The following is a 21,483-nucleotide window of genomic DNA, read 5'->3' as shown; positions in this document are numbered from 1 at the left end:
CTGCTTCTGTTGGCGCCTTAACCATGCTCATATCTCAGTTAAACTCTTTTGAGTGTCAGCAGTGTCCTGCTGAGACTCCAATTCCTGAAATCCTTCCCGTGCTCTGCTTTTAGGATGCTGTCCCTTCTGTAGTAGTAGCCTGTGCTGAGCTCCCCTGCTGCAGGTGCTGAAAGGTCATTGTGTATCCTTCCACTCCAGTCTTGCCTGTTGTCCCTGCGCTGAACCACTCCCAGGATTTCTCCCACCTCTGTGATTTTGTACACACCTGCCACCCCCACCCCCGACTTCCCTCTCATTGCCTCCTACTTACCCCCAGGTCCTCCACTCATATTTCATCTTTGCTGGGAAGCTGCCCTAATTCCTGTCCTATAAGTCAGGACCGAAGAGTTAGGATGTCCTCTGTATGTCACAAGGGTATTGATGCCGGACCGTGGTACTTTCTGTCTCCTCCTGGCTGAAAAGCCTGCAGGACTTTAATTACTAGGTAGAGGAATTTGGTGGCCACAGAATGTATAAACCGTTACTGTTATCTCCCTGTGAGTTTAAGTAACAAAAGGATATTGGCTGATTAAATATTTAGGAAATTATTTCTTTTCTCTCTCAGTTTCAAGGTGTAAAACTTTGAAGGAAATGGATTCAATTAAAAGTTTTCAGTCAGATTGTTACTGCTACAATCAACGTTCCCAAATGGAGTGGACATCTATCTGGTCAACTGTGCAGGTAAGATTTCTTTTAAATCACATCTTAGGGACAGACAATTAAAATGTACCATTTCAAGAGGAGAAAGTCTTTCATATGATGTAGACAAAGCTGCTGTGTGGGGGTCACACACAGTGGCTCTGGGGAGGCTGTGAGGCCAAATGGCAGGGGAGGTTAAGTCCTCCCTACTCAGTAGCCTCTCCCCAGACCAGTCCAAGTGGATGTGCGTCCAGGTGAGCACAGCGTGCCCGCTGTTCAGACATAGCTCGAGACAGCACTCACCCTCCTGCTTTGTGAAGCACCTGCATCTCCAGTTCTTCCATGCAGACACTGTGGAACAGCCAGGATAGTAGTTGCTCTCAGCGGCCCAGGGCTTTGCTTCCTTCAGCATTTAACGAATATTTATTGCACCTACTATGTGCTAGGAGCTATTCTAGGCTCTTAGGATCCACAAATGAACAAAACAGATCCAACATCCTGTGGATATTTACATTCTTGGGGGTGGTGAGTAGCCAACAATAAATGCAATGGAGAAGAAGATGATTAAACTAACGGACACGGTGGCCGGAGCTGTGGCGCAGCAGGTTAATGCCCTGGTCTGAAGCACCGGCATCCCATATAGGCACTGGTTCTAATCCCGGTTGCTCCTCTTCTGATCCAGCTCTCTGCTATGGCCTGGGATAGCAGTAGAGGATGGCCCAAGTCCTTGGGGCCCCTGTACCCATACGGGAGACCTGGAAGAAGCTCCTGGCTCCTGGCTTCGGATCGGCGCAATTCCTGCCGTTGCGGTCATCTGGGGAGTGAACCAGCAGATGGAAGTCCTCTCTCTCGATCTCTACCTCTCTCTCTAATTCTGTCTTTCAAATAAATAAAAAATAAATCTTTAAAAAAAAAAAAAAAAACTATCGGCCGGCGCCGCGGCTCACTAGGCTAATCCTCCGCCTTGCGGCGCCGGCACACCGGGTTCTAGTCCCGGTCGGGGCACCGATCCTTTCCCGGTTGCCCCTCTTCCAGGCCAGCTCTCTGCTGTGGCCAGGGAGTGCAGTGGAGGATGGCCCAAGTCCTTGGGCCCTGCACCTGCATGGGAGACCAGGAGAAGCACCTGGCTCCTGCCATCGGATCAGCGCGGTGCGCCGGCCGCAGTGGCCATTGGAGGGTGAACCAACGGCAAAAAGGAAGACCTTTCTCTCTGTCTCTCTCTCACTGTCCACTCTGCCTGTCAAAAAAAAAAAAAAACAAAAAAACAAAAAAAAAAAAACTATCGGACACTAAGAAAAATGGAAAATGTAAAGTAAGATAAATCGGCTGAGGAGAAGGTGACATTTGAGAAAGAATCCGATGAAGTGAGCAAGTTACCCCAGGGGGAGTCTGTGGAAGAAAGAGTGCTAGGCTGAGGAAAGAGCTGGGACGTTGCACCAGAAGGCTTGTGGCACACAAGGGTATCCGAATGGTTGACTTGGATCATCACCGGTAATACATACCACTTGGATCAGTTGGTCAGGGTGGTGTCAGGTTCTTCCGCTGAAAACTTATTATTTTCCCATCTTTAGTGAGTATTTTGAGGAAATCATTTGAGATGATGTGAATATCCTATTCCTCATCAATTCTCACCCTCTAGACTTACTATCTATTGGTGATGCTTGTCTGAATCAATTATCATGATATTTGTCAAATGGTGATTTAAAAAAAAAAATTCCATTCCTTCTTCATTCATTGGTATTCTACTTTATGGTATATTTTCACATTATCTTGTGAACTGCTAATTTATTCAGTGGACAACCTATTACTCTCAAGATTCATTTTGATCTCAGATTGTCCTAGATTTGTCCAGTAGGAACTCCTTCAAACCAGCCCCATGTCCTTTTACCTTTGCCTGTCATTGTTGAACATTTATTTACGTTCTAGTAAACAAGACATTCCAAGTTCATGTTGCAGTTTCCTAGACCCAGCTCTGGAATCCTACATTTTCCAAGGAACGTTGAGCACTAGGTGTGTTCCTTGATACTGGAATGTCACTGTCATGTGCGTACACACTCACAAACCTGCCTACATTTCGATTTCTGTCCGTCGAAATCCAGGAGTTCTGGTATCTACAGTACCAAGGGGTTCATGATGGTCTCCCACTTTTCTGTATCTGTAACTCCGTTCTCTGGTAGTGAGAAACCTGGTTCCCATTAACCTCAACACATTTATTTATTTGTCTAGTCCTGGAATGCACTGAAAGTAGTTTCAGAATTGCTAAGTCATACCATTGTGAAAGACAAACCTGGGAGTGAGAACTCAGTCTGTTCATAGTGTTTATCTTCCATGTACGGTGCATAATCTAAATACCATGCCCAGAAGTTGGTTGAGTTTTCATTCCCACCCCACCCACTTCAGTGTGGTCATGTTATTCATTTGAAATACAGTTGGTTCTTGTTGTTTTCATTGCAGGATTTTCCCCTGTCCTGGTTGACTTTAGCTCTGTCATTTCTGAGTACATATAACACTAATGTGGCTTAGAAGTCTGAACTCTGTGCAAAGGTATTCTCAGATAAGTGCCATCCCCCCCCCCCCCAATCCCTTCTTTTCAATTCCTACCCCACCTTTGTTGGGAGTCCACCTCAGCAGCTTCTGGTGAATCATTTCTGTTGACAGAAGTGAGCAGCGATGCGTGCAGGTGGTACTTACAGCCGTGATCAATGGAGAAGCGGCCCAGTGACTTAGCCTGAGTCAGTCTTCAGTTCAAAGGTCAGGAGGAAGGGCGGGCCTGGAAGAGGAGACAAGGGGCTGTAACGGAGGACCCTGGGAAGAAAGCATAGCGAGGAAAAGGCAGCAGTGCCAGGTGCTCTTGGTGGATCAAATAGGATGACTGAGAACGAGTTGCTGTTGGGCTTAGCAGCATGGAGAACACAGGGCCAGGGCAGTCTGTTGGACATGGAAACCTGACCACAGTGGGTTGAAGAGAGAATGGGAGGAGAGGAATGGGAGACTGAGGCATAGGCAACTTTTTAATGGAATTTTATTGCAAGGAGCTGGAAAGAAATGGGAGATAATTGGAGGGGCAGATGGAGTCTATGGAAGGGTTTTTTTTTTTCTTTTTTTTTAATGAAAAAATATCTTTATTAATTGTGGGAATATCCACATATTCTGATAGGAATGACCTAGCAGAGAAGGAGGAAGTGCAGGTGGGATGTCTTCAAGCAAAGGTTGATGGGATCCAGAGCACAAATTGGGGGTTGGCCCTTAGTGGGGAATGTGGGGGGCAGAAACGTACTCTCCACAGGCAGGTAACAGGATGCGTGCCTACAGATTCAGACTGGGAGGTGGATGGGGAGATAGGAGCTGCTCGATGTTTGCTTGTGATTTCTTCCATTTTCGGTGAAGTGGGAAGACTCATCGGCCAGGAATGCTGGTGGGGAGGGGTACTGGCGTGACAAAGAAGGAGAAGTTATGATGTTATTTGTGCAAGAGTGGGTGGGCTGGAGCGTGCAGCACGAATGACTGCAGCTTTCAGGTCCCGTTTTCCATTCCCAGTCCTGACTAGTGTGAAGCCATTGTGCATTTGTCCAGCACATTCAGGGGCAAAAATGTGGAAGTGGAATAGGTAGAGTTGGAATTTTCAGGTGAGAATGACAAAGCAACGGGGTACAAGGGAGTCCAGGGTTCATGCACGGGGCTGATGTATGATTAATATGATGGGGTTTAGCTGGGTGGGAGGGGACTGAAGACATGAAGAGGGTGAAGAATGGGGGAAGAATATTCAGATCCTGAGTGGGGTCCGGTGCCAGGAGAGAGCACACGGGGAAGGGGAAGGGGGGCCAGCCAGTGCATGCATCGCTGTGTGGAGTGGCTGCAGTTCGCTAGAGTATGGCCATGGGAGTGATTCGCTGAGGTGGGGTGGAGGACAAGAGCACGTGCGGAGAGAAGCTCTGGGACCTGCGAGGCCAGGGCACCAGGAGAAGTTGGGGTGTGTATATTCTGTAGGTTAAAAATCCCCAACAAGAATAACAGGGCGGAAGTACTGGAGAGAGCACAGCAGTGAGCCAGGAGCCCAGGTCACAGAGAAATGAGGCGTTGGTGGTGGAGAGATGGTGATATTGCCTGTTGGCCGGAAGTCCAAGCTGGAGCGCTCACTCCACTTCCGACTCGCTCTACTCTTGGACAAGGAGGAATACAGAGAGGGGCAGTCAGCCGTGGAATTGCTGTTTCCTGACCACTGGGTTGTCACCGTCTGCTTGTAGCTGGTGGTGGTTGTGCAGCTTGGACAGGACCCAGGGATGGGATCTGCTCCTTCAGCAAGGGTGATCAGAAAAGCCCAAGCTACATACACTAGCCTGATGTTTCCTTAACCACAGTACTCAGTGGTAGAGCTAGAAACCTTGTTTTCATTGTGTTTAAACTGCATAGCTTGCTGTCCATTACTCTGTATCTCAGCCTTCTTTACCTGTGTCTTGACCGCAGTCGCTTGCTAGAAACAGGAGTTAAATAAGCCTCAACTCCAGGGAGGAAACATCCTTTTTCAAAGGTGTCTGGTCCAGTGTGTGTTTGGACCAAACGCACATCTGCAGGGTCAGCCCTGGGTATCAGAACATGACCATGCCCGTCAGAGTGTTGGGCCTCAGCCAGTCTGCTCTCTCCTCTGCTCCTGTTTTTAAGCAGCTTATAAGAAGATTTTACTTTTGTGCTCATGGATTTGCTTGTTTTTGTTTTGTAGGTGAAAATGACCAGCCCAGGCCTGCTCAATTTTGTGTATATCACGGAAAGCCATAATTGCAGGTATCCAGAAACCATCCTGTCTTTTATCAAATGTGTGATTCATAACTTTTGGGCACCAAAGGAATCTAATGAAATAACCATCACCATCCATCCATACGAGGAGACGGCATGCTTCTCTTTGAAACCTGTCGGGAAGATGCTGGCCTACACGATAAGTGTGAGCCGAAACAGTAAGTCTGTGTTTATTATCCTTGACTTTCTGGGTTCAGTGTTTCTAAAGTGATATTTCAGTAAATTGACTTTCCTTTCACCAACACTATATTGACACAAAGTGTGAATTGTGTGTCTTTTTTCCTCCAGTTGTAGATTTCAGACTCTTCCTTGTATGTGTGGCAGGCGTTTTCCTTTTCTTGTACGCAGAAACCTTGAGTCAGTAAGTACTCATTTTTACATTCTAAGCTTTGCGAATCAAAAGGGGAGTACAGGAGCCAGCATGTGGCTCCCCGGGTTAAGCTGCCTCTTGCAACACTGACATCCCATATGGGAGTGCCAGTGAGAGTCCTAGTTCTTATCCAGCTTCCTGATAATATGCAGCAGATGATGGCCCAAATGCCTGGGCTCCTGCCACCCAAGTGACAGACCCGGGTGGAGTTCATGGCTCCTGGCTTCAGCCTGGCTCAGCCCTGGCTGTTACAGCCATCTGGGGAGTGAAGCATCCGGTGGAAGAGCTCGCTCGCTCTCTCTCTCTCTCTCTCTCTCTCTGTCTCTCTCGATGTGTGTGTGTGTGTGTGTCTTCCTTTCTGTGGTCTGCCTTTCAAATAAATCCTTTAAAAAAAGCAGGGTGGGGTACAGACCACTTTTGACCCTATGCTAAATATTTCTATACTTTCGTGTTTTTGTTTGTAGTTCTTGCTTTAGATTTTGCAGATAATAGGTTTGCTTGAGACCCTTAAGCAGTAGTAGTTATTTGTAGAGCAGGATAGGTATAAGTTACAAAGTGCTTTCAGATACATTGTTTGATTTTATGCATCAGCATATTTCTTTTTTTTAATTTTTATTTATTTATTTGAGAGGTAGAGTTACAGACAGAGGTAGAGACAGACAGAAAGGTCTTCTGTCTGCTGGTTCACTCCCCAAATGGCTGCAACGGCTGGAGCTGTGTTGATCCAAAGCCAGGAGCCAGGAGCCAGTCTTCCAGATCTCCCACGTGGGTGCAGGGACCCAAGGACTTAGGCCATCTTCTGCTGCTTTTATAGGCCATAGCAGATAGCTGGATGGAAAGAGGAGCAGCTGGGACTAGAACTAGTGCCCCTATGGGATGCAGGCACCGCAGGTGGAGGATTAGCCCACTGCGCCATGGCTTCATTAGACGTCACAGCTGCTGTGTGAGCTCAGTAATACTGTTCTCATTTCACAGATGAGAAAGCCAACATCTGTCATCACACAGCTGGGTAATAGCTAGGCTGAGTACTAAGGCTTTTTGATACCAGGTGCCTTGCTCTCTATATAACGTTAGAGCTGCCTCCTGGATTTGTGGCTGTGGACAGAGGCTGAATTGAACAAATATCTGACCCTTGGATAAAGATATCATTCCAATATTTTGTTTCTTGCAATTTTTCTCATGAAACAAAAGTCTCTTTCCCATATTTCTTAGCTTGTTTATGCTAGTTAGTACCCAAATTTATCAACTTTTTTTTTAAAATGTGTTTTATTGATTTGAAAAGCAGAGAGAGAGAAACAGACATAGCTCTCATCCACTGGTTCACGCCCCAAATGCCTTTAACAACTAAGGCTGGGCCAGGCCAAAGCCAGGAGCCAGGAATTCCTGCCAAGTCTTCTGCATGGGTGGCAGGGACCCAGCGAGTTGGGCCATCACCAGCTTTGCCTCTCAGGGCGGAAACAGAACTGGGGCTTGAACCCCGGCACTCTGGTCTGGGACGCAGGCATCTCTGTTGACATCTAAACTGCTCCCCAAACACCTGCTCGGTTGTCAACTATTCTTCATGTTGCCCATCTTTAAACTTTTCCTTATAGTGCGGGTGTGGGGAACCTTTCTTCTGCTCAGGGCCATTTGAATATTTATAAAATGACTCATGGACCCCACATCAACATTATCAGCTCAAGAATTAGCCTGCTATGGATTTATAGAATGTCAAGTCCCCCCTGTGGTTGCCTGGGCAGGGCCACACCTAGTGATTCCGCCGGCCTTCCATGACCCGCTGGCTGGACATTCCCCACTTTCGTTAGTGCAGGCAGGCATGTGCTTCATGCCTTCAAGGATCTTCATAAACCAGGTAGTGTGTGCATCACATGAGTAGTAGAATTTGGACTCCAAGGAGCTCGGCCAGGATCCTGAATCCTCCAGTGAGCAGATACTGATCTGGGGAAGGTCTCCTAACTCCTTGGTGCCTTAGTTTCCTCCTCCATAAAATACAGACACTGTAGGGGCTGTTTCACAGTGTTGTGAATGCTAGGAAAGTGCCTGCTGTGTGACAGGTGCTCCGTAATTACTGCTGGATCAGAGTCTGCCATTTTGAAAAAAGATTTATTTGACTTACTTGAAAGGCAGAATTAGAGACAGGGAGAGATCTTCCATCTGCTGGTTCACTCCCCAATGACCACAATGGCTAGGGCTGGGCCAGGCCGAAGCCAGCAGCTAGGAGCTTCCTCCAGGTCTCTCATGTGAGTGCAGGGGCCGAAGGACTTGGGCTGGCTTCCACTGCTTTCCCAGGTGCAATAGCAGGGAGCTGTGGAGCAGCTGTGGCCCATATGGGGTACTGGCATTGCAGGCAACAGTTTAACCTATTATACCACAACTCTGGCCTGGGTCAGATTCTGAATATAGAAGGTAGCCCAGACATTCTGTTTTCAGTTAGTGGCAAGGTGTTTACCATAAATTTCAAGTACTGATTTAATTTTTGATGGTGTACTCATAGTATGTAATTTCAATTACAACTGAGTTTTTCTTTCTTTGTGGCTGCTGTCACCAGGTTAAACATGTTTTTCATATTGAAAGTGCTACTTGGAGTTTTAACAGTTTCTGTCTGCTTGTCTTAACAGAAGTGCTGTTTTCTATTACTCTTCGGGGACTGTGCTAGGTGTTCTAATGACATTAGTCTTTGTCCTGCTCTTGGTGAAAAGGTACATTCCAAAGGTAGGCATACTGTGTGCAATTGAATAAAAAATAGAAACTGTGATCTCAAAGGCATGACAAACTAATCAAAATTAATTAGCATTATTACAGTTTCCAATCCAGACTATGTTCCTTCCCCATATGAATTGGCTTTACAATCTTCTTTTTTTTTTTTTTTTTTTTTTGAGATTCTGCATTATTACTATATGTAGGCTTAACTGAGTATTACATTTTGGTGATGCTTTTTATTTCATACGCTATTCTAGGTCATGTGTTTTCCTTATAGGTGACAGGAGGCTGATTCTGTACTGAGTAAGGATTTCTCTTACCTAGACAGAGCCTAGGAACCTCATGACGCTGACCTTTGAGGCCTTAAATAACAGAATTGTTAGATGTTGGGCTTTCTTCATCATTATTAGTTCCAAAAATAGTTTCAATAAAATCATACCCTAGACTTAGTTGAGGATAAATAAAAAAAATTAATTCATCATAATAATATTGAAGTTACTTCGATTAAAGCTTGCAACACTAGCATTATTTTGCCGTAAAGCTTTTCTTTGTAAGAGTGCTTCTCCCACCTTAAGGTCCATGAAAGCCACCTGGGGGAAGCTTGTAAAAATGCAGATCCGGCTGGGCAGGGAGCAAGTTCCTACAGGAGAAAAAGCTGCTGTTCTGTGGACCCTACCTTGAGGATCAGCACTGCAGAAAATATCTTAGATATGTGTAACTTTCTCATGCCAGGGGTCTGTTTGTTTGCTTCTATTTTTGAGAATGAACGAACCAAAAAAAAAATGTGTCATTTATTTTCTTCCACACACAGTATAGCACCTTTTGGGCTCTAATGGTTGGTTGTTGCTTTGCTTCAGTTTATGTTGTGTGCCAGTTGATGGAAGATATGAAGTGGCTGTGGTATGAAAACAGAATATTTATATTAGGTAGGTAAATGTTTAAAAAGAATGTTCTAATAATGGTAAACCTGAAGGGTACAACTAGAGGCCTCCTTTTGTCATCCACTTCTCTCTAGTATCTAAATTTTCATTTTGGAACTAATGGAAGGTGCTATTAAACATAGTATTTTGTTTATTTTATTCTCATAGCTGGTGATTGCTGTTCATTGAGACTTTTTGCTCAACTGTTTCCCTACAGCATCTTTTCATATTTCTATAGTTATGATCAAAACAACAACAAAGTATCCTTCTTAACTGTACTTGCTTCTGAATTGTAAGTCCTAGCCACATCTAACGTAATGTAAAAGTTATTCTAAAATGTGACTCTTGGTTTCTTAATATATTCAGCGCGAGAGATGAGAAATCCTAAATATAAATGATTAATGAAAACCTGACTTAAGAAACAGACTGAGAAACCATTCATTTTCCTTTTTCTTTCTTTTTAAGGTAAAAAATTGATTTTGTCCACTGCTTAGAAACAAAGCTGGTGAAAATTAAAGTATAAACTTTACATCAGTGGACATCCCAAAATAAAATAATAGTAACAATAAAATAGATAAATAAAAATTCATCAAAACCACAAAGCACTGTCTGGCACTTTTATGAGGAGAAGCTATAAATGTTAAAAAATATATAAAACACACATTTTTATGTTTAAATTTAAAACACTCAAATCTCTCATCCTTGATCAAAAACTATAGTTTTAATTTTCTCCGGAACATAATACTTGTTTCAGCTCATTTTTTGTGCTATTTTAAAAAATTTTTTGAAAAATTATTTAGTTAAGAAATAATGACCTTGGGAGAATCAGTTTTCTCCCATTCCTTAGTACCTAAAGTTTCTCACATAAGTCCATCCCCTCAAAACAAAAGCAATTCTTTTACTTGAAAATTTTGTTTAATTTAGCTTATGTTAAAGTTTTCTTCCGAAAGTAATTACAGATATCATGGTATGTGCCTCTGAATACTTCATGATTCATTCCTTTCTTTTTTTTTTTTTTTTTTTTAAGATTTATTTATTTACTTGAAAGAGTTGCAGAGAAAGAGAGAAAGAGGGAGAGAGAAACAGAGACAGAGATCTTCCGTCTGCTGGATCATTCCCCAGATGGCTGCAACAGCTTGGCCTGAGCCAGGCCAAAGCCAGGAGCCAGGAAGTTCATCTGGGTCACCTACATGGGTCACAGGGGCCTCAGCACTTGAGCCATCTTCTGCTGCTCTTCCCAGGCCATTAGCAGGGAGCTGGATTGAAACGGAGCAGTCGGGATGCCAATCAGTACCCGTATGGGCTGCTGGCCTTACAAGAGGTAGCTCTACCCAGCCCCCCATGATTAATTTCTAAAAGTCAGGAGCACTGGGGCCAGTGTTGTGGAGCAGCCCATTGAGCTGCTAAGTGCCAGCATCACACACAAGTACTGGTTTGAGTCCTAGTTTGTTCTACTTCTGATTGAATCTGCCTGCTGATGTGCCTTGGCCCCTGCCAACATGTGGGAGACCCAGATGGACTTCCTGGCTCCTGGCTTTGGCCTGGCCCAGCCTTAGCTGCTATGGCCATTTGGGAAATGAACCAGCAGATGGAAGATGTCTCTCTCTCTCTTCCTGTCTCCTCTCTTTCTGTCTCTATCACTGTCCCTTTCAAATAAATAGAATAAAATCTTTGAAAAACAAAAACAAAAGCATTTTCCTATATAATCAAATATTAAATTAAAAAATTACACAGAATCACCTATTCCCCAGGCCATGTTATGATTTCTCAGTCATCCTTGATGGCTGGTTTTTATGAATTAGGATATGGTCCAGAACCACATTCAGCAACTGTTGTGTCACGTAAATCCCTTTTAATCCGTGACAGATCCTGTTTTCATCGCAGAGGTGTGCTGAAGGGACCAAGCTAATTGTCATGTAGAACGTCTCCTCTCTGCATTGACCTGATGACTTCCTTGTGTTGTTTAACTTACTCATCTCTCCCCTGTATTTCCTGTAAGCTGGAAACAGATCTGGAGGCTTGCTCGGAGCCAGATGAAACACTTGGTAGAATACATAAGACGCCACGTGCACGTCACCTTGAGTCACACCGGAGACAGATTATTTTATAATCCCCCCGTTAGTAACAGAGAGACTGAATTGCAGATTGTGTTATAGACTCTTATTCCTGACCAAAGTAGCAACCGTAATAAACATTTTCCCATCTAGGACACTGGACAGAAAAAAAGCTTATATTCCATCATCACAACCATTATAATCCAAAATTGTTATGCAAGTTGGCCTAGTACCTCATCTGGAAGGAACAACTAGTCCTGTGTGCTTTTTTGAAACCTTTACTGGAAACAGAAAACAAAAGTAAAGATTTTCTGTGTTCCTACTTTTAAGTCAGGGTTCTGACAGGTTCTTCACATAATTTTTCCCATTCCGATTTACATTGTTTTTACCTTCTTGTGCTTTTCCAGGCTATGTCTTGATAGTCGGACTGTGCAGCTTTGCTGTCTGTTACAAACACGGGCCCCTTGTGGACAGCAGGAGCAGAAGCCTCTTGGCGTGGACACTGCGGTTGCTGTCCCTGGTGCTCATCTATGCTGGTGTGGCCATGCCTCAGTTTGCCTACGCACTCATGGTCCTCCTCGTGGCCTTTCGGAATGTGGGCTTCCCCCTGAAGGTATTCAGCTACATCAGGTGGTAGGTAGCTTTTTTTTTTTTTTTTTTTTTTTTTCTGAACTCTGGTTTTATTTGTTGTATTAGGGGACTTCGGGGGACACATCGTATTTGATGTCATAATTAACTGCATTTAATGAAGAGATTTCACTTTGAGAGAGAGGAAGAAACCTAACCCCATGTGCATTTCTAGTGTTTGTTAATCTTTCAGAGGAGCATCACCCATTACTAGGTAATTAGAACTCATCCAGGATGTATGAAAATCAGTGGTGGACTTACCTGGGCTCTTGTACTTTTATTCTACATTTTCATTTATTAGAGCCAAGACTGTTTAATGGGGGTAGTTGCTCTTAGGAGGTAAGAATAGGAAACAAATGATTGAAAAATATTATTTATAGTTAGGATTTTCTTTTCTCCTAGGTTTTGTGTTAAAGTTGAATTAAGCCCTTTGAAAGAACAGAGAGAGAGAGAGAGGTGAGGTAAACCCTCTAGCCACAGCGCCGTGATGTCTCGTCGGCTGCTGAAGCTGAGCACCTGTTTGTGTGTCAGGTGCCCAGGTGGGGGTGGTGCCTGCCCTTGAGGTGTCCCTGCTGAGACACAGGCATGCCGTTCTGTGCCTTCTGAGTGGTAGAGTGGAGGCTTGCCCAGGGCTTGGGGGATGCAAAGAAGGTTCAGGAGCACTTTCCTGGAGGAGCTATTCCTGGGCTGAAACTTGATGAATGAATCGAAATAGCCAGAAGGCTGGATGTGGAGGGCTTCTTGGGCAGAGAGAAAGCCTTGCTGGGCACGTCACGAGGCAGGCAGTGCTGTCACTGCTGAGGCAACAGGGCCCAGGCCTGGTGGTGGGGCACTGTGTGCGGGATCAGACCCGGTTCCTTTGCACGGCCTGTGCTGCTATTTTCATTCATTCCTTAAGCTTCGTCCCAGTAAAAGCTCCTCCAGGAAAGCATTCCCAAACTTTGGACTTAGAACTTCTGTCTGGGTGGCATTGACTTTTTGGAAGAGTAGATTAGGATGAAAATATGACTCTTAAATGTTGGCAGCTAATCTAATCAATAATATGTTCGACAAACAAAAAACAGCCACCACGAGCGCCTGGAAGCCTCTGTGGCCCAGCCCAGTGATCCAGGCAGGTACCAAGGAGAGCCCGGAATGGGTCAGGGGGCCCAGCACTGGAAGATATTGGGTAGCATTGGCTTGGAGGAAGGAGATTCTGGTGAGAGTTTATGTGGTAGTGTCCTAGGATTAAAGGTGCACCCGTGACAGGACAGGGCACCAAACGGAGGTCGGTAGCAAAGCCAAAAGGCGGTGGTGCAGGTCAGGGGAGCTGCCGTCTTCAATGCGTGTGCCCTTGGCAGCAGCGATCTGGATTCCCGGAAGTGCTTCTGCCCCATCTTCCTGGCCCTTTGCCAGACTCGTGGCCTGAGGAACCCAGGAGGACGATATTCTCTCGTCTTTCCCCTAACCCGTCCAGCCATCCTGCCAAGGGCAAAGCACATCTGTCACCTGTACAGTGACTCCTTCCTGTGCTTTCTGTGAGCTGTGAGCTGTAATCAAAATGTACTGTACCTCCCTCAACTTTCCATGTTGCTAGCAAGCAATTATTTGAAGAACTAAGAAATAAACAGGAACATTAACATACAGGTTAAATACTAAGCCAGAGAAAGAATAACTTGTTTTTGTATGGTACTTTCTGGTTGCTAAGAGCTCTTTTGGTATATTTTAATAATCCACAGTGGCTGCTCTTTGATTATCCTTATGGGACACTTCCCTCAGGCCATTCACTGTGCCACGCACTTTACGCAGAATATCTCATTTAACCTGAGCAGAGACCTCACTGGGTAGATAACTGGTGTTCTCATTCATTTTTCACGCGAGCGAGCTGTGTGGGCTCAGTGCTGTTAGGAGCTGCCCAGTACACACCGGCCCAGGGCCGGACTTCTGGCTCAGAGTCCGGGAGTTTGCATCTCGGGAAAGCAGGACAGGCACTCAAACGCAGGGGGTTCCTTGATCCAGCTCATTGACATCATAGATCTGTGAAAGATTTTTAGGTCCCGCCCCTCAAGAATAGATGTTGAAAACCTCATGGTGATTCTGGTCTGATTCATTCAGACAGGGAAATATGGTTAAATGTAAAACTGCCTCAAAACATTTTTTAAAGTTCATTGGTAAATATGATAAATATTTTTGAAACCTTACCATCATTACCCTTTTTAAGCGAGTCTCAGTTTCCTAAATCTTTAGACTCCTACATTTTATGAGATTTAGAACTTTGTTGGTTGAAAAAAAAAAAAAACATTTTCAATTGTGTATCCTCAGTGTGTAGTGAAAGAATTATTATTATAAATTGCACATGAAAGACTGGTGTACAATATTTATTCTTTCTCCCCACGAGTAGTCAGAACCCTCACCACTAGGTGGAACCAACACCTCAGAAATCCAGGTTCTCAGCTGCTGTGGGGTGTTGTGCTGGATCTCCGTGGGGCATCTCAAAAGCTGGCTTTGGTTAGCGCCCAAGACAATCAGCAGGCCAGGCTGATTGCAGGCGTGGAAGTCACCAAGAAAGACAGAATGAGCATCGCTACCAGCGGTTGGTTCCCAGATGCCTGCAGAAATGATTTTTGGTGGTCCAGGAAGCGGGGATGTGGATTGTTAGACCCCAGACCACCCGTTCTCTGTACTTCAATCATGATAACAATAAAGACGTGTAGGTATAAGATAAAGGAAGTGAGGAAATACTGCTAAGAAACATATTTTTGTAAATCTTAAGGATTGGATTGGGCAAGAATCTAGTAACCAAGTGCCCCATGTTTCAGGAAAATGAAGCAGTGGTGTCCATCCAAAAAGCTGGCGGTCCGCTACCTTACTGAAGATGAGTACAGGGAACAAGCTGAGGCCGCGACGGCCAGCGCCCTGGAGGAGCTGCGCCGGGCCTGCCGCAGAGCCGACTTCCCCTCGTGGCTGGCCGTTTCCAGGCTGCAGGCTCCGAAAAAGTAAGCCCCACGTAGCAGTTCCAGCCTGAGCCTGGCTGACGGTTGCTTGAGAATAGCGTGATGGTTTGGTACAGGCACCTGGGCTTGGAAACAGGCCTCTCCCTGCCCGGGATGGGCGGGTGATGTGGAAGTTGTCAGAGGTGCTTTGCTTGCGTGCTCTGACCTTGAGCGCAGAACTGCTGGTGTCAGGATTGCCGTTAGCCTGACGTTTCGTCAGGAAGGCCACAGAGATAACGTCCACGTGGGAAGGAGGAAGGATGGCATGCGTGCCCTGTTCCCCGCCTATTGGTGTGGAAAATCATCTTCAGCGTTCACCCACGAAGACACGCCTGCCCCCGCATCTTTCCCTTACTGCTTTCCCGTCTTCATAACTTTATTCACATAGCAATTCCACCAATTTAAAGATTGCAGGGGCCAAAGTATCTGACACTAAGATAACAAGAAATTAAGCTAATACACAATGGAGGAGAAAGGAACTAGAAAACGGGAGTGGGAATGTGTGGCTGCACTGCATGTTCACGTCTGTCTACTTCTCTCCCCTGTCCTGAATAATAGCTGTGTCTAAGATCACCTAAGCTGTTCCCCGTGTCTACCCTTAGTGTGCAAATGCCATCCCCTCTTGCAAAGTCAAATTTAATTAAAGGGGCTAAATAGCAAGGGAAAATGTTGTCTTCCAAATAGACCTTCGTGGGAGGCCATTAACTGTATTTGAAGTAACCAAACTCCCCCTCCCCCGCCCCACCATGTATTAGATTTGCCGAGTTTGTTCTGGGAGCAAGCCACTTGTCACCTGAAGAAATCAGTCTGCACGAGGAGCAGTATGGCCTTGGGGGTGCCTTCTTGGAAGAGCAGCTCTTTAACCCGAGGACTGACAGCCTGCCCTTGAGTTGACTTCATTCTGCTCAAGGCAGTGAGTAAAGGCAGAGATCCTGTTAAAGTTGGGTAGAACTGTTATGGGGAACGGTGGCAAAAGCACCTGTTGTGGGGAGTAATGAGCCACAGTGGAGAAGATCCTGCATTGAAGACCACTTGTCGTGCGGAAGAATGCTGCTACTTACTGCCCAGTGGGTGGGCTCCAAGATTCTGTGTCCTTTGTTGTTGCTTTCCTTGCGTGGAGGAACATGTTCATCAGGAACAAGGGAATCACATTCAGGGAGCCAGGAAGCACAAACAGGTGCCTTGTCAACCCCAGGGCACTTGCACTCTCTTCATCCCCTGCGCCTGCGTCAAGACTGCGTTATTCTTGCCGCCTTTCATCACCGTCGGTGCTGCAGAAGACCTGAGACAACGGCGGGCCATAGACTACCACTGAGTACAGTCAGCAGTGTCAGCCTTGACCGACACAGAGTTTAACAGATGTCCTGCAGAACTTCTCAGAGCCTTCAAGGATGCTAATGCACATGGTAATCTCCTAAAGGGAAGACGTTGTTGTGCATGGCTTCTGAGCTCATTTGACCAAAGAACCCTTCTTCCTGAGGATAAGATACCTGGGAACATGTTTGGACAACGCTAATGAAGGTAGCATTGAGGTTTGGGGAACTTGCGTGACTTGTGTACGACCACAAAGCCTTGTAGAGGCAGCACTGAATGAACTCCAGTCCTCACATGGCCTGTGTGTGGCTCAGGGTGAGAAGAGCTCTCTCAATGCAAGCTGAGGGCCTGCAGCCTTGAGTCTCATAATGTGGATAACCTTTTTGTTTTTCAATAGTGGCTAATACCATTTCATAACTGGGATAAAGAGAACTATTTCTTAAGATTATATTTTAAAGCTTTGATAAGACTTTTTTATGTATATGTAAAGAATAGAAATTGTAGCTATTTCCTCTGTGTGAATGTGTGTTGACATTGAAGGCATTTAACCTCTTAAGACATTTTGAATTGAGTCGAGCATTTTAAGTAATTGTTTACTTGTCTAGGTTTGTGATAGTTCCCTACCAAACAGATCGTGATCTTCTTCACAGAGAGCAGATCTTTTTGTCGAAGTGTAAACTGAGATGCTGGGGGAAGGAGGCCAAAGTATAGATCAGAGGGAAGATTGGAGCCTGGCAAACAGATCCTAAGGGTTATAGTGTTGCTACATCGATTCTCCCTGAGACTCAGACTGGAGATTTGCTGTGATGAGACCACAAAGGTTGAGAGGTCCCCCTCTACTGGGAGAAAGGTTGCAGGGGAGGGGCATGTGAAGAATGTTGGTGCTGTTGCTTTCCTGAGCCAAATTTAGTAGAATGTCTCTAATAAAGGTGCAGCTGCCCATTTGGAACTTTCCAGATTGATTCTCAAGTGATATTTCCTCTTTGAAGCAGTATATGTGCAGGTCTGTTTTTACCATACACTTTATGATATTAGGAGCTCTGCCTTTTTGGGCAACATTTACTTATTCAATCTGTACCTTTACATAGACTTGGACTTAAAAAACAAAACAAAACCAAGAACATATCTTCCATTCAGATTATGATGAGAACTATTTCACAAGCATAAACAGAAGTGCTGACGTTGTTTTATGTGATTTTTACTTTGTATCCTATTTGTCGGTATGGATGTCTGTGCTGCCCAAGTTCACCTCCCAGGAGGCAGTTTGTGGAGCAGCAGGGTATGTGACCTGCCCGCCCGAGTTGCCGTGGGACGTCCATGGCAGTTCAGCCGCGGCTGGCCCCGAGCCAGGGCGAGGAAGCACTGCCCATGGAAGGCAGCAGCTCCTAGAGGGCTGAGGAGCTGGTGTGACCATCACAGAACAGCAGCTACAGGAAGATCTTCCGGGGTAGTGTTTCTCCTGTTTGTTTCTAGAGGAAATCACAGATTTGTCAGATTCTCTCCTGTGAGTACTGAGAACTACTAAACCGTGAACAGTATTACCTGTGATATTTTTGGTGTTTTTATGTTGTTTCGATTTGATTTTGGGGTTTCTTAGCGCCAATCACAATTCTCATCTCCAACAAGCAGTGTACAGATGATGCTAAGAGGTTTTTGCCTCCTTCCCTTCCTCCCTTCCTCTTTTTCTCTTCTTCCCTCACCTCCTCTCTCCCTTTTGATGCCCCCCTCCTCCCTGTCTAAAGGCCTTTGCAGGTGTGTGTGGCTGTGCAGGGTCTGCTGTTCAGAGGCGGGCACAGTGGCTTCGGGCTTCCTGCTGCCCGGGGTGGAGCCCACAGCTCTGCTGTGTTGCTGCCTGCGCCAGGCGCCTCACGAAAGTTCACTGTTGCTTGCTGGTGGGACTCTGACACCAGATGTGGGGGTGAGAAGTAGCGTAGGTGGCCAGGCTTAAACAGTCAGACCATTCAAATGGTATTTGAAAAGGGTTTCTAAAACACATTTCACATATCACAAAAAAGCACTTTGTGATTAGTTGTATAATTTGCCAGTGATATTTAGAGCTGAATTACAGGGGAGTGTCCCTGTGACACTTAGGACAATATTGCAACTTTTATGACTTTTTAAAAATTCTGGAAATGTAAGAGATTTCATATTTTTAGAGGTTTGGAATAAATGATAGATTACATCAATATATGTAATCTATCTGGATGACTCAAGGCCCTGTAATGATGTCAGGAAATGGGCTCTTACGTAGTTATTCCCCAGAATTAGAGACATACACTTAAAACATTTTTTAAAAATTATTTTATTTAAAAGGCAGAGAGACAGGGAGAGCTCCCATCTGCTGGCTGACTTCCAAAACGCCTGCATAGCTGAGGCTGGGCCAGGCTGAAGCTGGGAGCCCGGAACCCCATACTTGAGTCATCTCCTGCATTATCAGGAAGCTGGAATCAGGAGCAGAGTCAGAATCGGAACCCAGGCACGCCAGTGTGGGATGTAGGGGTCCCAAGTGGTATCTTAGCCATTGTGCCAAGCACCTGCTCGGAGAAGGACACTTTTTACATCAGCTTTGCTTTTTTTTTTTTTCTTTGTCCAAATGGAGACTCAACCTTGTGCATAGACTACATAATGAATGAAGAAGCCTGCAGTAATATAAAGGTGGCATGGCACTGATGCTAATCTACTCTTTGGTTGTTGACTAATATCCCATTCCCTACTCACAGGCACTTTTTCCCTGAGAGATATTAAAATGTTCACTCTCTCTCGATCCTAGGATTCAAGTTGTCTTTTTAAGGTAAATTTGCATATTTTTGCCATGATCACCAAATGATACCTTAAGAGGTCACCAGAGAGACTTGGGATGAGGATATATTTACTAGGATAAGTCTTGGACAATGCATTCAGTGGGGTAATAGCTCTGTAGATTATTTTTAAAACTGGGGGGGGGGGGTGGTCTATTTGTGTTTTAGATTTGGTCCCTTTTCCTAAAAAAGGCAATAATGAAAAGGAGAAAGGGTAAGAATACTGCCCTTAATTGGAGACCAGCCAGGCACTACTACAGTGTGGATATTCATTTGGATGTTGAGCGTTCCCCAGGCCGACGTGTTACACGTTTGGTCCCTAGGAGTGGATATGGTGTCTGAAGTTGGGACCTTGTGGAAGTGATTGGGCTGTGTTGGGCTGTTAGCTTGGAACCTCCAAGATTACATCCAATTGACTTATGAGACCACAAAGACGGACATGCACTGTGATGCTCTACAGCACCTTGGGACTGCCTGCAAGAACACCATCAATAGATGTTGAACCAGTGCAGCCACCTGCTCTTGGACTGTGAACCTCCAAAACCAAGAGCTAAACTGAACCTCATTTCCTTCATAAGAAGCTTGCCTCAGGTATTTTGTTGTAGTAATGAAAACACTAATACAGACACTCCACTAGGGACCTTCAGTGCCTCTTCATTTGAATCTCAGAACCACTCTGTGATGTTTTAGTGCCCCCCACCCACCCAGTTTATTAGCTGAGGAAAGAGAGACAGTAAGTGTAGGTTCCTGAAGCACACAGAAAGAGCCAAGGGGGTGGAATCAGAATTTGAGCCCCAGTGTGTCTACTTCCAGTGCCCATGCTCTTTCCACTCCTTTCTTGATGTCTGCGTCTGTCGTCTGTTCTGGTTCTCCAATCACATGTGCCTTGTAGCTCTGTGCACTGAAGACTGGTCCACAGTGTTAGAAACAAACTGCAGTGATACCCCACCCTCTACCCCCAGTTCATCACAAGTAATAAATTTGTGAGAAATACTGAAAGTGTTTTAGAAAAACTAGACAGTTTTGGGGCTGGCGCTGTAGCATAGTGGGCCAAGCCTCCGCCTGGGTGCTAGAATCCCATATGGGCACTGGTTCTAGTCCTGGCTGCTCCACTTCCGATCCAGCTCTCTGCTAATGGCCTAGGAAGGCAGTAGAAGATGGCCCAAGCCCTTGGGCCCTTGCACCAGTGTGGGAGACCCAGAAGAAGCTCCTGGCTCCTGGCTTCAGATCGGCCCAGCTCTGGCTGTTGTGGCTATTGGGAAGTGAACCAGCGGATGGAAGATCTTTCTCGCTCTGTCTGTAACGCTGCCTCTCAACTAAAATCTTTAAAAACAAAAAAATTAGAATCTTTAAAAGATGGGTAGCACATAATCAGAAGGATCACATGCCAGGATGTAAAATCTGTAAAATCACCACACATTGTTCTAATGCTTAATCTTACTTTGTCACACACCAGCAACCGTCTGCAGACATCACCAGCCCAAAGCCATGCCTTGAGTAGCACCAGTCTTCCGTCCACTGGTTCACTCCCCAAATGGCTGCAACAGCTGGGGCTGGGCCAAACTGAAGCCAGGATCTAGGAATTCCATCTGGGGCTCCCACATGGCTGGCAGGGGTCCAAGTACCTGGGCCATCTTCTCCTGCTTTCCCATGCACATTAGTAAGGAGCTTGTCAGAAGTGGAGCAGCTGGGACTTGAACCAGTCCTCACTGACATCACAGATAGCAGCTTAACCCACCATGCTACAACACTGGCCCATAATTTTATCTTTTAACTCATTATCTTTGGCCACTTAATGTTTACAGTGCATGTTGTACCTGAACACTTTATCACTTACTAGGTATAGATAAAAATATTTATCATGGCACTGTAGTTTAGGAGAATGAAATATGATCATAGTTTTAAATAGCAACAAAATACAAAGAGCTGGGCCCTGAATGGAGAAATAGCATTCTCCCCAGCCGCAGCTGTTTGCCAGGCAACATAATGGCAGTATTTATGACAAGTGCATTATGTGTCAGGTATCTCATTCAGGATCAAAACCAACTCGGACAGCAGGAATTGTAGATCTCAGTTTTAGAGAGGTTATATGTATTTGTGAGTTCTCAGTGGCGGAGCTGGACTCGAATCCACACGGTGTGATCCCAAGCCCGTACTCCTAACCCTGGCTATATAAGGCCTCTGGGTCGCCATCTAAGATCCAGGGTCATCCTGGAGCCCCAGTGGGGCAGGTGGTCCTGGATGCACTGCGTGAGAGTC

At 45.4% G+C, this 21,483-nt stretch overlaps 1 protein-coding gene across 2 annotated transcripts in view; it reads left to right on the top strand.

Annotated features, from left to right (window-relative positions):
* The window catches only part of NEMP2 (nuclear envelope integral membrane protein 2), a 30,114-nt gene extending 10,953 nt beyond the window's left edge, over window positions 1–19,161 (top strand). Inside the window, exons 2-9 of one of the 2 annotated variants that reach the window (XM_062189284.1) lie at window positions 605–720; window positions 5,396–5,627; window positions 5,758–5,830; window positions 8,458–8,551; window positions 9,351–9,465; window positions 11,921–12,146; window positions 14,939–15,115; window positions 15,868–19,161. In XM_062189284.1, the coding sequence (XP_062045268.1) occupies window positions 605–720; window positions 5,396–5,627; window positions 5,758–5,830; window positions 8,458–8,551; window positions 9,351–9,465; window positions 11,921–12,146; window positions 14,939–15,115; window positions 15,868–16,006 (1,172 nt within the window). In that variant the 3' untranslated portion in view covers window positions 16,007–19,161. Of the gene's footprint in view, window positions 1–604; window positions 721–3,133; window positions 3,223–5,395; window positions 5,628–5,757; window positions 5,831–8,457; window positions 8,552–9,350; window positions 9,466–11,920; window positions 12,147–14,938; window positions 15,116–15,867 lie in introns of those variants that run through there. The other variant, XM_062189293.1, reaches the window with a different exon arrangement.
* The last annotated feature ends 2,322 nt before the right edge of the window (window positions 19,162–21,483 follow it).

The sequence above is a fragment of the Lepus europaeus genome, chromosome 1, assembly GCF_033115175.1.
Source record: "Lepus europaeus isolate LE1 chromosome 1, mLepTim1.pri, whole genome shotgun sequence".
In the NCBI taxonomy this organism is placed as follows: Eukaryota; Metazoa; Chordata; class Mammalia; order Lagomorpha; family Leporidae; genus Lepus; species Lepus europaeus.
The sequence above is the reverse complement of the archived record's forward strand: the minus strand, read 5'-3'. Positions and strand labels throughout refer to the sequence as shown.